The sequence below is a fragment of the Ylistrum balloti genome, unplaced genomic scaffold, assembly GCF_031769215.1.
Source record: "Ylistrum balloti isolate Yb309-2 unplaced genomic scaffold, AGI_CSIRO_Ybal_v1 Utg369674, whole genome shotgun sequence".
NCBI classification, from domain to species: Eukaryota; Metazoa; Mollusca; class Bivalvia; order Pectinida; family Pectinidae; genus Ylistrum; species Ylistrum balloti.
In genome coordinates this window covers 823,955-837,596 of record NW_026781918.1, presented here as the reverse complement: position 1 = coordinate 837,596, position 13,642 = coordinate 823,955, and the positions used below count along the sequence as shown (strand labels likewise).

The following is a 13,642-nucleotide window of genomic DNA, read 5'->3' as shown; positions in this document are numbered from 1 at the left end:
TCAAAATTCGTAATATTAGGGACAGGGCCTGGTATATCGAATCGACTGAAGTATGTAAGGTGACAGGAAACGGTTAATTTGCATTTTTCCTGAAATCATTGGTCATAGTAGAGGAATAAAGATTGTGTAAATAAAAAAGTTCCTCCTATTTCTGACATGTGATTGTCATGTTTACCAACTTTAAAAATACTAAAAATGCAAAATATATTGCTAATTCCAACCTAACACTTCAACTTTGTTTCACTTCCTGTTCGGCTAGTGTTTGGTGCGAAGACACAGATTCGAGACTGCCCAAATAGTAATCTCCAACACAAAGCTAAAATATTATTATGAAAATAATGAAACCTCACATTGTCCACTTCAACATGAAAATACCAATTTTAGTAAGGATTTATTTTTTAGACTTTAATTAAAACCGTTATAATGGGGTAATCTAATGAACAAAAATATCACCAATAGCCACACAGAGAAATAATAATCATATGAAGTCTCCAAGCTGTCAGAAGCAATATCAGTTGAATCCACTTGTAGTCTTCGTTATAATGAGAGGAGAACCGAGTAAAATGTTGTTCGAACATGATGGACACCCAATGGTTTTTGTAAAGAATCCAATCGGTCTTCAAATGTTTTTTTGTTTGTTTTTGTTTTTTTAATGCCGTTGTTCTTGGTTACAAACCTATTCCAGCCGCTGAAATAAAAGCACGGTTTGGTATTTGCCTGCTATTTCGTACATACAGTTATATGAACCATCAACACAGGATACACGAGAAATATCGATGCTAAATTATTGAAAGGTTAAATACAAACATATCACGTTAAGATCAATAACATAGGGCGATTGTTAGGGGATGTTTGCTTTAAAATGCAGTGACGATCGACGTGATATTAACAGGAAAAATGAGGCCAATACAATTGTACCCCTACACGTCCTGACATTGTAGTAGGCATTAATAGATGGATGTCATAGATCTGATCAGTTAAATGATTGATCAGCATTATACAATATCAATGCAAAATTTATTAGCAAACATGTACAGCGCTCTATGCGTCGTGTTGTGTAGCATTTATTTGAAGGGAGAGCTATTCAACAGTGTGGACGTTGAAAGTTGGGAACATAGACACAAAATGTGGTAGATACGAAATGAAGAAAAAATGAACGGGTTGAGGAATATTTTGGACGCTTTCATTGCGGTGACTGTGTTGGTACAGTTTCTGAAAGGTGATGAGCTCCATAGCTGCAACCGAACAAGGTATTTCATTCACAACATCTGCAGAGTTAACTGAAGTATGTAGATTCTGTGTCGTTTATATCTAGCTCTATGATCTATAGTGTAATTCATGTCATGTACAATACAAAGGATTTGAAGTTGAAAATCCCCTCTTTGAAACAATCAAAGGTCTATGAAGAAAATTAATTATCTTATATGATAAACGTTTCACGCTCTCGTCTGATATATTGGCAAAAGTAATGAACGTTGTCAAATCACGAAACATTTACATTACATTTTGCTACAGATCGGGATATCACAGGTCCCGTAGTCATATGGTAGATAGTCATGTAGACAAGGCGTAAGCGAAGGGGCTAGGACATGAGGAATTACTTTGGCAGTGTTCACGCCGAGATACCAACACACCATGAGACTAAAAACAAAGCAGAATCCAATTCAACCTTGTCATGTTCTTTTGTTCTTTTTGATAACAATACAGCTTGCCTGAACCAACTGGTGTACCGAAATCTACAACTAAACGAATTAACGCTGTCACAGGGAGAGCTGTACATGTTTTAAACAGCTTCTTGACTTCATTTCCATCCTCAGTAGTCGAGAAATTAGTTTTCAAGCCCTCGCTATCTTATGCTATAATTATTATTCTTTTATGGAAAATGACATGCGTGCGCATGTTTGGAAGAGGTGACCTGGGGGAAACATACGTCAATTTCACTGGGATATCGTGCTGGCTGTGGCAGATACGATAACTATCTAAAAGTTACACATGCTTATGTCGCATGAAATTAAAACATCAGCTTTTTTTCGTGACTGTTTCCAAGTTAACTTGGCATATTGTATTTTTTGGAATAAGCCAAGAATCCATTACAGGGAAAAGTAAATTAAAGCTTAGGCGGTCTTAAAAGAGTCACAACTACACTGTAAGAAATTAGAATTTCAACGTGTTAGTCTTGGTTCTTGGCTAACCTGGCCAAAGAAATGCTTATAGTACGATTTTGGCTTGAAAGATAATCATCGTTTAATTTACTTTTATCAGTGTAGCTTTGTAACAGCAATAAACATCGATATTACACAACAATGAAAAAAGGAATAAAAGCTTATCCTCAAGATCTGAAAGTATTTCTTTAACCAATATACTTATTTTTTTATATATACTCTAAAACGTAGTGGAAAATTTTTTTAGGCCTATGTTGATATTGTTAAAGTGTTGTTCCATACTTAACTTGACCTGTTATCTATGCAACCTACTATTCATTGTGTTGTCAGTAAAAAATGTGTCTTACAAGTATATGTTGACCACTGCCTTGTTTGCAGACAGGCTGTTATCAAGAAACTGTTGAATGAAAGTAGATATGATTCCAGACTGTCACCAGAGTTCGAAGATGGTAAGTAGCGTTTGTACCAAAGTGAAACAGCTTGGGGTTAACAACAGCACGTATTCATGCTGTCTCATGAATGTAGGGCTACTAGTCCATCACACTGAAACTATTAAAATGACAAAGATACTTTGCTACAAACTGTTATATCACCTGTTATAACAACATTGTAAGCGTTTGAAGGTTTAAATCAAGGGACAATTCATCCGAAATTCCAAATGCTTTCTTTGATACCTCAATATGTCAATGTCTTTTGTTAACCCTTTTCCACTAATTCTACGGTTAATTTGTGTTCATGTCAGATTTGGATCATTCCATCAATAATAAATGTCATATCTAAAAACATGTCGGAATTATAGAAGAATACTAATTAAAAGTTGCCTGTATAAAACGTCGAGTAAAAATAGTCCCACAACACGTGATTCCAAAGAATTGAGGAAAACTTTATTCTGTTAACTTTATATCCGTAATATGCATGTGTGTTATATTTTACCATCCCTTTATTATAATAACACGATGATATATAAGAGAATTGAATAATAGGATAAAACAATGAAAAGGTAAAACATACGGCTCTTATTGTCCTAATCTTAGGTTTATTTCCATTAAACATCTAAACTATTCACCTGTTACTAGTTATGTTGCCGCGGTGATAAAACGAAACAATAAAGGAAAGAGGTCTTCTTTCGTTAAACATACTTATTAGATAAACTTTGTATAAACACTCGATCGTTATGCATGTGAACAATGATTAATTATTCCTGGGTGTAATACCAGGTTGTACATTTTATATATAAGTAATGGAATCATAGACTTTAACTCATTCCTATGTATCTTTTATTTAAAAAAAAATTACGGAAATATTTCCTTTTGATTTAAAATGAATAACAAAAGTAATATATATTGCATTATCCTCCTCCTCCTCCTCCTCCTCCTCCTCCTCCTCCTTCTTCTTCTTCTTCTTCTTCTTCTTCTGTGATATTTACGTCAGCATTAGTAACAATGAATACTATTGACAGCTGTTTGAGCCAGAACTTATATATAAATGAATGATTACGTCGTAATTACGCCTTCTACTTTCATGTTTATCAGTCTAGTTAACAGTTTTCACCAACAAGAGATATTTTGTCGAAGATGTATACGTTCCGAAACACCTTGACCTGGGATCTCAAATTTTCTTAAGACCAGTCTCAGTGTTTAATTTTGATAGTAATCTGATAATAATGATTTAATGTTAATAAGTGCATGTTGAAGATTCCTGAACTATTAACAACTTTTAGAACATGCTTAAATTTAAGCATATTCTAACAATATATACATCTCAAAGATTCCAAACTCTCAGTCTCGATCTTAAAACGAGCATTGATCCAATAATATTCCAAACATGACAAAGTTTGCAAAGTTTATGGGTGAAAGTCCTTCTTTTGTTTACATTTTGCCCTCGCTTGATCGCAATGGAATTTGAATTAAGTGTTTATATGCATGCCAGTAATATACGTTTGTTTTCAACAGATATCGCCACAAGAGTGACTATTCAGATTTACATAATGAGTATGGACTCCGTGAAAGAGGTTTCAATGGTAAGTCGATAGATAAGGAGGGTGATTTTAATACATTATTAGAGCGATATTCTACGTAAACGTGTTTGTTTGATGTCGGAAACAGTAGATGAACACAATATTTAGTGAACGTTTATAAACTGAATGTAACAATATTGAAATTTTTCAGGACTATACGATAACAATATTCCTTCGTCAAAAATGGGTTGACAAGCGCCTGACGTACCCCAAAGTACCCGGGATGAACATGTTGGAACTGGACAGTCGTATGATTGACAAGGTTTGGGTTCCAGACACCATTTTTTCTAACGAGAAGAAAGCTGACTTTCACGACGTGACAGTACCTAACAGACTCATGCAACTTTATCCTAACGGCACCGTCTTCTACAGCGTCAGGTAAATGTTTGTCAGTGAGGTAAGGTGATTTACAACAACAATGAACATAAACACAGCAAAAACAAACATGTTGGGGAAAAATAACAGAACTCAAGAAGGAGCGGCAGTCATGCCACACGTAAAATTTATGATGAGTAATTTATTAGAACCGTTGGAGGACATATGTCTATCAATGGTATCGTATAGCCAACACAATGACAAATTAAAAGTGTTGATAAAGGAGATACTGACATGTTTTAACGGGCACCAATGTCATCAGTACTATACCATCCAAAAGCATAACTATTTAAGGGATACTGTACCCGGGAAATGTTCCTCTTATTAGGAATAGGAACAAAAATTTGAAACCGAAGGTGAAACATAGCAATATTTCATGACGTAACAGTACCTTACAGAATCATAAATCTTTATTCTAACAGAACTGTCTTCGACAACGTCAGGTAAATTTTTTTCGTGCAAATTGCGAATATAACATTATGCCAGTTATCCCCCTCCCTTTCCCCGGCCAAACCCCAAAGTGAATGAGGACTTAATTCTATCATTGATTTTTGCTTTGGTCGATTTCATCGGATGATGATTTAAGTTACTTTTGAGACAAATCTATTGAACTGCTTAGTTCATCTCAAAAGAATCTGCGTCCATCTCCGAAAGAGAAGAAATGGACTAATCAATTATCAGATATCAGATGAATATAGCTTTTTCCTCCATTTGAATATGTGGAAGTCTACAGTTAATAGAATTGTTTCAAGTGCAATGGCTTGGGTTAAGAAAGTCCGTCATTAAAGACTGATCAAATAGTATTATTCAGGCGAAAAACGATTTTGTAACACATTTTCTGTTTAACAGCTGTAATATTAAATTTTGTCGACCATGCTCAGAGAGTAGCGTGGAGTATTAACGGATCCTCTGAGTTTTACGGTTCTCTATCGCGATTCGCTTCAAATTTGACGGCAACCATCTATAAGTTGTATATAATTTGTATATAATTTCTCTTTTTGTGTTATTTCCTTTAAATCTCGAACAAATAGGATTAATTGTTTTCAACAATTTACATCAAGTGTGTACGGCTTCGCTCCCCTTATATAATCAGTAAACATTCATGCCCACAGATCGATGTTAATCTGGTCAAAGTCATGAGTAAAATGAAAAAGACTAAATTTGGTTGTTTCATTTATAAAAATTGAAATATAATTCAATCTGTGTCATCATTCTTTTGATCATTCAGGGTATCAATGACATTGTCCTGTGATATGAAGCTCTCGGCCTACCCGTTGGATTCTCAGCATTGTCTTATAGCCATTGAAAGTTGTAAGTTATACTTCAATAACAATCTCTACAACTTGTACTTTAGTGTGAATGAGTCAAGGCTGAAATCTCTACAACTTGTACTTTAGTGTGAATGAGTCAAGGCTGAAATCTCTACAACTTGTACCTTAGAGTGACTGAAATCTCTACAACTTGTACTTAAGTGTGAATGAGTCAAGACTGAAATCACTACAACTTGTACTTTAGTGTGAATGAGTCAAGACTGAAATCACTACAACTTGTACTTTAGTGTGAATGGGTCAAGGCTGAAATCTCTACAACTTGTACTTTAGTGTGAATTAATCAAGGCTGAAATTTCTACAACTTGTACTTTAGTGTGGAAGAGTCAAGGTTGAAATCTCTACAACTTGTACTTTAGTGTGAATGAGTCAAGGCTGAAATCTCTACAACTTGTACTTTAGTGTGAATGAGTCAAGGCTGAAATCTCTACAACTTGTACTTTAAGACTGAAATCACTACAACTTGTACTTTAAGTCAAGTCTCTACAACTTGTACTTTAGTGTGAATGAGTCAAGGCTGAAATCTTTAGTGTGAATTAATCAAGGCTGAAATTTCTACAACTTGTACTTTAGTGTGGAAGGGTCAAGACAGAAATCTCTACAACTTGTACTTTAGTGTGAATGAGTCAAGGCTGAAATCTCTACAACTTGTACTTTAGTATGAATGAGTCAAGACTGAAATCTCTACAACTTGTACCTTAGAGTGGAAGGGTCAAGACAGAAATCTCTACAACTTGTACTTAAGTGTGAATGAGTCAAGACTGAAATCACTACAACTTGTACTTTAGTGTGAATGGGTCAAGGCTGAAATCTCTACAACTTGTACTTTAGTGTGAATTTATCAAGGCTGAAATTTCTACAACTTGTACTTTAGTGTGAATGAGTCAAGGTTGAAATCTCTACAACTTGTACTTTAGTGTGAATGAGTCAAGGCTGAAATCTCTACAACTTGTACTTTAGTGTGAATGAGTCAAGGCTGAAATCTCTACAACTTGTACTTTAGTGTGAATGAGTCAAGGCTGAAATCTCTACAACTTGTACTTTAGTGTGAATGAGTCAAGCCTGAAATATTCTTGTCTAAACAAACGAAATATGAAATCTTGTTTACAGACAGTTATACTACAGAGAATGTAGTGTTTCTGTGGCGTCCCTCCGAAGCTGTCAAGATAATGTCCGATCGACTACTACCGCAGTTCTTTTTCAAGAATGATATATCGTTAAGTACCTGTACTAGAGATTACGGCGAAAGTGAGTAACCGTTTATTTGGTTTCTAAATTTAATTGGTCCACATATTTCGTGTGTTATACATCCATTGCTGGATCCCAAACGAAACATGTAAGTTGCACGATATATATTGCAGAGACTAGACAATTTTCCCTTACTTGTGGATACAGTTTCCGATTTTACAGCTCAGCATGTTTTCTCTCTAAACAGGCGGCAAATTTGCTTGTCTTGAGGCCTATCTTTACCTCGAAAGGAACAATGGTTATTACATCGCTCAGATCTTCATCCCAAGTATCTTGATTGTCATATTGTCTTGGGTTTCATTCTGGGTGGACGCTGAAGCAACGCCTGCTCGGGTTTCATTGGGTGTTCTCACAGTTCTCACCATAACAACGCAAAGTTCCGGTGCACGTTCCGCCCTTCCACATGTTTCCTATGTGAAAGCAATAGACGTTTGGATGTCTATATGTCTCGTTTTTGTTTTCGCCTCTCTCCTTGAATATGCATACGTAAATGTTCTGTCACGTAAACGACGTTCCAAATTGGTGACTGCTCTCAAGTTGGATACGAGTGGCATTTTGGTGGCATCGGTAAGTAAATGAAGTTGAAACGAAATCATAAATTGTTGTAGGATGCCACCATCTAAGGTATTGACAATAACGACACTATAGATTAATTTCATTGTAAAAGAGAGCTTTCAAATGAAATGATCGATCAAGAACGACACATCGCGTTCACCTGTCATTACCATAGTGATTAGATGAACTAATAAAACAGGTATCTGTGTGTGTGTGTGCATTGTACTTTGTAAATATAAAATAACAAACGAACTCGCTAAGGAATAAATATAGTTTTAAAATTCCAGGTAAACTTCAACACGATAGCTTATACCTATTTCACCATCGATTTATTACTACTTTATACTTGTATAGGCTCAATCACTTAATAATGACCATTGTATCTGACCTATTGAATAACTTGTACGTTAAAACCATTTCGTCTTCATTTGATTATCATTTCAGGGTCTGCCCGGAGAGAAAAATGAGAAACTGAATACTTTTGTGCTACATGACCTCTCTGACAAAGGCAAGAAGGTAGATAAACTATCTAGAGTTGTCTTTCCTATTTCATTTGGTGTTTTCAATCTTGGATTTTGGCTCTATTACGCTGTTTTCACGTCGAACTAAATATTTTGGCATTGTATCGTTACATAGTACTTTCAAAATATTAGGTATTGTCCAACTGATATCTATCACTTTATTTTGCATGGATTGTACAAAATACATTATATGAAATAATATTATGCATCAAGTAATTAATATAATCAAGAGTTTTATGTGTTGGATTCTATTGTCAAACCTGCATCAATATTGCAGAATTAATTCAATCATGTAGCATTCCTCAAGTGCCTCTTTATTAAATACATCTTGTACGTCTATGACCTTTGAACTTTGAATGTGTCACAAGAAATATGTTATATTGATAGGTTAATAGTGTTTTACAGGTTTTTACATGTTTTATATGGTAGTAGATTTGATCAACATTGACAGCAAATAGCATCATCAATTCATATTTGCCGTGCCTTGTTCGAAATTTCCAAGTAATTTTAAAAGTGAGTGAATGATATTGGTCAACCTTACATGTTTTATCTTCATCTGTTCTGTTGTACAAATACCACTTTAAATTGATTGTATATTGGTTTGCCTTCGGTTGCCTTTTTATTCATTAATCGTTGGCCCCAGTGGGGTACACTTGTAATGCAAAATAAAGAAATTTCACTATAAGTTTATGGAGGACAATTGCCTTGTTTGTAGAGTTGTGTGCTAACTTACTTTACATCATTTCTTTATCTATCTGACTTACCCTACAAAATGTGTCACCAACATGTAAAATGGTGAGGATGACTAAGATAATCTTTTTGACATATTCCGTTTCACGTTTTTTTCCGCTCCATATGAGTTTGTCAGTAATGTCAGTATGTCGATAAATACGATAACAGATAGAGTAGGTTACATTCTCAATTCCGGATCAACGTAAAGTGTAATGTTACAGCTAAATAAAACCACGTGGTCGTAAAGCATTGTGTCTTTTCTTTAATCATATACAGGACGTTACATAAATCCAAAATTTTATTTGAAATTCTTAAGTTATTTTAAAATGGGGAATTAAACTTAGTGATTGGTCATGTTATTGCGAGGTATAAAAACCTATGTTTGAGTTCACAATGCTTCGTCTTCTGTATTCCACACTGCTTGCCAACGATCGTACAATCCTTTGTTTCATCATATTTTGATTTATCAGACTGATATTAAAGAAATTTTTTTAATTTACTTGCGTTGTTTTCTTTCTTTATTTGTAATGGATCGTGACCGAACTATTAACATTAATGGTACGCTATGAAATAAAATTGACAAGGCACGGAAATTAAACATCCTTTTTAATAAGCAGTTTGACTTTTTAATTAACAGTTTTACATTTTGATTAACAGTTTGACATTTTGATTATCATTCCAAAAATACGTTTATTGTACGTACTAATTTTAAAACTATTCCGAAGATATCACAGTGACGGTTATGCTCTTGATAAAGGGACATAACTGTTATTGTCATACAACGAATTTCGCCCCACCTTGCGTATAAATACAACCCGACAAACAAGAGATGACGAGAAATGGATGATGGTGATGATAACATGTAGATATCGATGGTAAAATCGATTGAATAAAAAAAGTAGTATACCAACGATATTCCAATATTTATCATTATTTGATTCATGAACGCTGCATTGGGCGAATTTGCTTAATTAAAATTTCGAGAAACGTTGTATGCACCACTTATCAATTTTGTCAATTTTTTTTTCATGTATAAACATTCCTAGTATCCTGTTTCAAGAATTCATTTTAACGTTAAATAGCAGCCAGTGTTCGATCCGGAATATAACGTTACTTTGTTGATAAAACCTGAATACATTGATAGCTAAACTATTGTCATTTAAACATAACTTAATTCGTACTCCTGGGGCAAATAGTCCCACATGATAAGAGGATTCATGGATTAAAGTAAATTAATTTATTATACGGTTACTGCATTTATTTCTCCCAACAGTTCCATACTTTAAGAAATATTTGATTAGCAATAAGGAAATGTGTCATTTGGAAGCTACTTCCATTGTTTTAGATACACAAATGTACGGGGTGTTAGCATTGTGTAATCTAAAGTTGTAAATGTTGATAAATCTTTTATAAAGAAACAAAATGAACGCCACTATACTAATAACATTTCTTCCAATGCTAAAACAAAAATTGCGTGATCTTTCAAAGAATAAAAATAACTTTTCATACACTATAAGTTAAATATTACTTAGGTACCAGTTAAAGAATGGAAACTGTACCTATTTGTGACCATACCGATTGAGTAATACTGAAGAAATGGTATATAAAAAAAAAGAAATTATATACCTATGACAAGGGTAACACATTCCTAGTGACAAACAATATCATATTATGTGCCTCTAAAAAAGTTAGTAAATCCAGTTAATGATTTCAGTGAAATACATTTTTCATCTACCGTATCATAATGGGGGGAATTTGAACCATCAGGGGAAAATTCAGGAATATTACAGATACGACTTCCCCCCGACCATCTAGATTTTGACATTCAAATCTACCAATTCTGATTTTTCACATTGGTCTCCTCTTCCATGGTTTCAACATCGTAGCATTACAGACGAGTTCTAGAAAGACGAAACAGCTGTATGATGTAGCATCACTGACAATTCCTAGGAGGACATAACAGCTGTAGGATGTAGTCACTTGATTCTTCATCATTTCATACATCGGAGTTCTTAACTTGTATAAAAAAGTACCATTTTTTGTGCATTCTTTCTACCAAAACAAATAACTACATCGCTGACGAAATTGTGTTCAATGTCTGATTATACTATGTATTAAAACATTTGGAAATTGGCATAAAGAATTTACAAATCAAGTGGCTGTAGTACATATTTCTTTTACTCAAGTGTGTTATTTTTCAATAATTGCAACAAATAACCCCCCCCCCCCCACCCCCCCCCCCCCCCCCCCCCCCGGGCCCCCCCCCCCCCCCCAAAAAAAAAAAAACCAACAACAACAAACAAACAAACAAACAAACAAAAAACATGAGCTTTAGCAAGAGTGAAAGAATTGCTATCTATAACAGCCACAAGTTTATGTGACCTGTGTCTACCACAATAAGAAAGCTATTCCAAAGTCGAAGTGACTTGTTCTGTACAGGTGTGTTTTATTTACGTCATCAGTTGAGGCTTATGATGTGACCTTTACTGAAATGTCGCTTGTTGATACATATATACAAAAGAGACAATTTCAGAAATACATGGAGGTATTGTAACTCATAGAAATTATAACTAGAAATAAATTGTCTTCAAAGCAGAAAAGTATGAAACAAAAATCAGATTGTTACAAAAATAATCGTGAACTACTTTTTGTGCGTTCTAATTTCCGTGAGTGCGTGAAGCGCCCTTCCGGTCAACTTTCATCCTGTAAGCCAACCATCACATGCTAAACTCTGTTGATATAATAGTTGAAAAGATTTGTTGATACTTTAGAAGCTAAATAACATCCATCTATTGTGGTAGAATAATAAATGTATGATATTCAGGAAGATGATACAGAGACAATAAATGTAGAGGTATATGGAAAAAAGAGGAACGACAAGAGAGAACAATGCTGCAGTGTGGTATAATGAATGATTGGTTCCTATCCCTTCTCTTGCCATGAATCATGATGTGAAAACACGCCCGAAGAAAATGCATACTTTCAAGTTGAGATATGAACACTGCTTTAGAGTAACTCGTGAAGAGATCTCGTACAGGAAAACATGTAAATTTCACTGTTTTCAATTATTTAGACGTGCCTTTGTAAATATCTACCTCCGCCCCTGACGCCTCTGATAATCATTGATACACGTGTGCATCTTCAATTCATTAACAGCCATATTGTACAAGAAGCGGAGAAAACATCGATTGAGAATTTTATCGTGCGACTTCATGGATACGAATAAAGTTTACCGTAAGATTGATTGAATCATAGAATTTCCTGTAAATCAAATACATTGCTTAGCTGGTCCTTGAGAATTTAATGATGGTTTCTTCATCAGTCTCCAAACATATATAGATGACTCAGTAATGGCAGTTCGGCACCACTCATGTCTCTCAGGCCGACGCCGTAAAAATATTAGGATTCTTGTTTCACCGATATAGTATACATTTTGATTTTTTCATTATTATGGATAACTATCTAGTTTTTCCTTCAGATCACTTGTTGAGAACTATCTAATGTACATCCATCTTCATTCTATTAGCAACTTAAAGATCGATGGACAGCCACAGAGAAAGTGAAATCAACACACTTATAATCTTGTTAAAATTATCTGTCGATAATAAGTTCAAATTAATGGCGTTCAATGCGGAAGCCCTGCGAGATCTCAATGAGATATCAGAGATGCCTCGTCAACCGTCTAGATGTCTAGATCATAAAAAGACATAAATTGTTGACAAAAAGGTCAACATTAAATTCTACAAGCGACATGGTTGTTTTCGTGTCTATCATTCTAACAGTTCTCACAAACAGAGTGTCTTAACTTCCATGTACACAGTTCAAGTCTCCCGCGGTGTCAACTTACAAAATGGCGATTTCAAGAGGCACATGAAAAAAAAAACCGCGGAGGCCGATACAAAAAAAAATAAATAATAAAAATAAAACTAGTAAGTACATTAAACATCGTTTTCACAATGTTCTATACGTATAAATTCAATCATCATCATCATCATAAAAAATCATGTGCAAACACATTTAAGACCGTAAAATCAAAATCTACATTATTTGTGAACTAAATTCAAATTTCTCAAACTCGCTAGGACATGTACTGACAAACCGACTGTCAGACGACAGTGCTATCACTGAAATAGAATCGTTACAATAAGGAATGATTTAAACATCAGTAGGAAAGCCATGTCTGGTTTGTACAGACGTAAACACTCACCATGACTCTGCGCATGCGTACTTCGCTGATGTTCAAAGTAAAATGAATTAAATTTTTGAAATGAGATATTCCTCAACCTTGTAAAAATAGATTTGATTCATGATCAATGTTATTAAGGCATTCTTTCATGTAGAAACAAAGTATATACTTCTGTAATCATTTATCACATAACTATCCTGTTAACAATATAAGAACACACATTACATAGCATCAATTGTTTAACATCACACGTGTTATAACATCTAGCGGAGCAGTGACTGGGAGAGGTTACACTTGTGACGTCATTTCTTCATGGCAATATATGTTTTCTGACGTTACCAAACATCGAGATATAGAACAAAAAAATCGCCAATTTTAGTTTTATTGCAGTCTAGTATATTCATATTTTCATCACGGAAAGCCAATATCATTTCAAATAAAATTTATGAAACTTCTCAAGAATTTTTTAGTTTATTTTTTCAGAATCTCTCTGAAATGAGAAAAAATCTTTGACTCGT

The 13,642-nt window shown here is 34.5% G+C and overlaps 1 protein-coding gene across 1 annotated transcript; it reads left to right on the top strand.

Annotated features, from left to right (window-relative positions):
* Window positions 1-1,152: 1,152 nt before the first annotated feature.
* LOC132563556 (glycine receptor subunit alpha-3-like) lies at window positions 1,153-8,407 on the top strand. Its single transcript, XM_060228300.1, has 8 exons — window positions 1,153-1,250; window positions 2,541-2,611; window positions 4,115-4,182; window positions 4,331-4,557; window positions 5,783-5,865; window positions 6,993-7,130; window positions 7,318-7,697; window positions 8,130-8,407. The coding sequence occupies exons 1-8, from the start codon at window positions 1,153-1,155 to the stop codon at window positions 8,292-8,294; spliced, it is 1,230 nt and encodes a 409-aa protein (XP_060084283.1). The 3' UTR covers window positions 8,295-8,407.
* The last annotated feature ends 5,235 nt before the right edge of the window (window positions 8,408-13,642 follow it).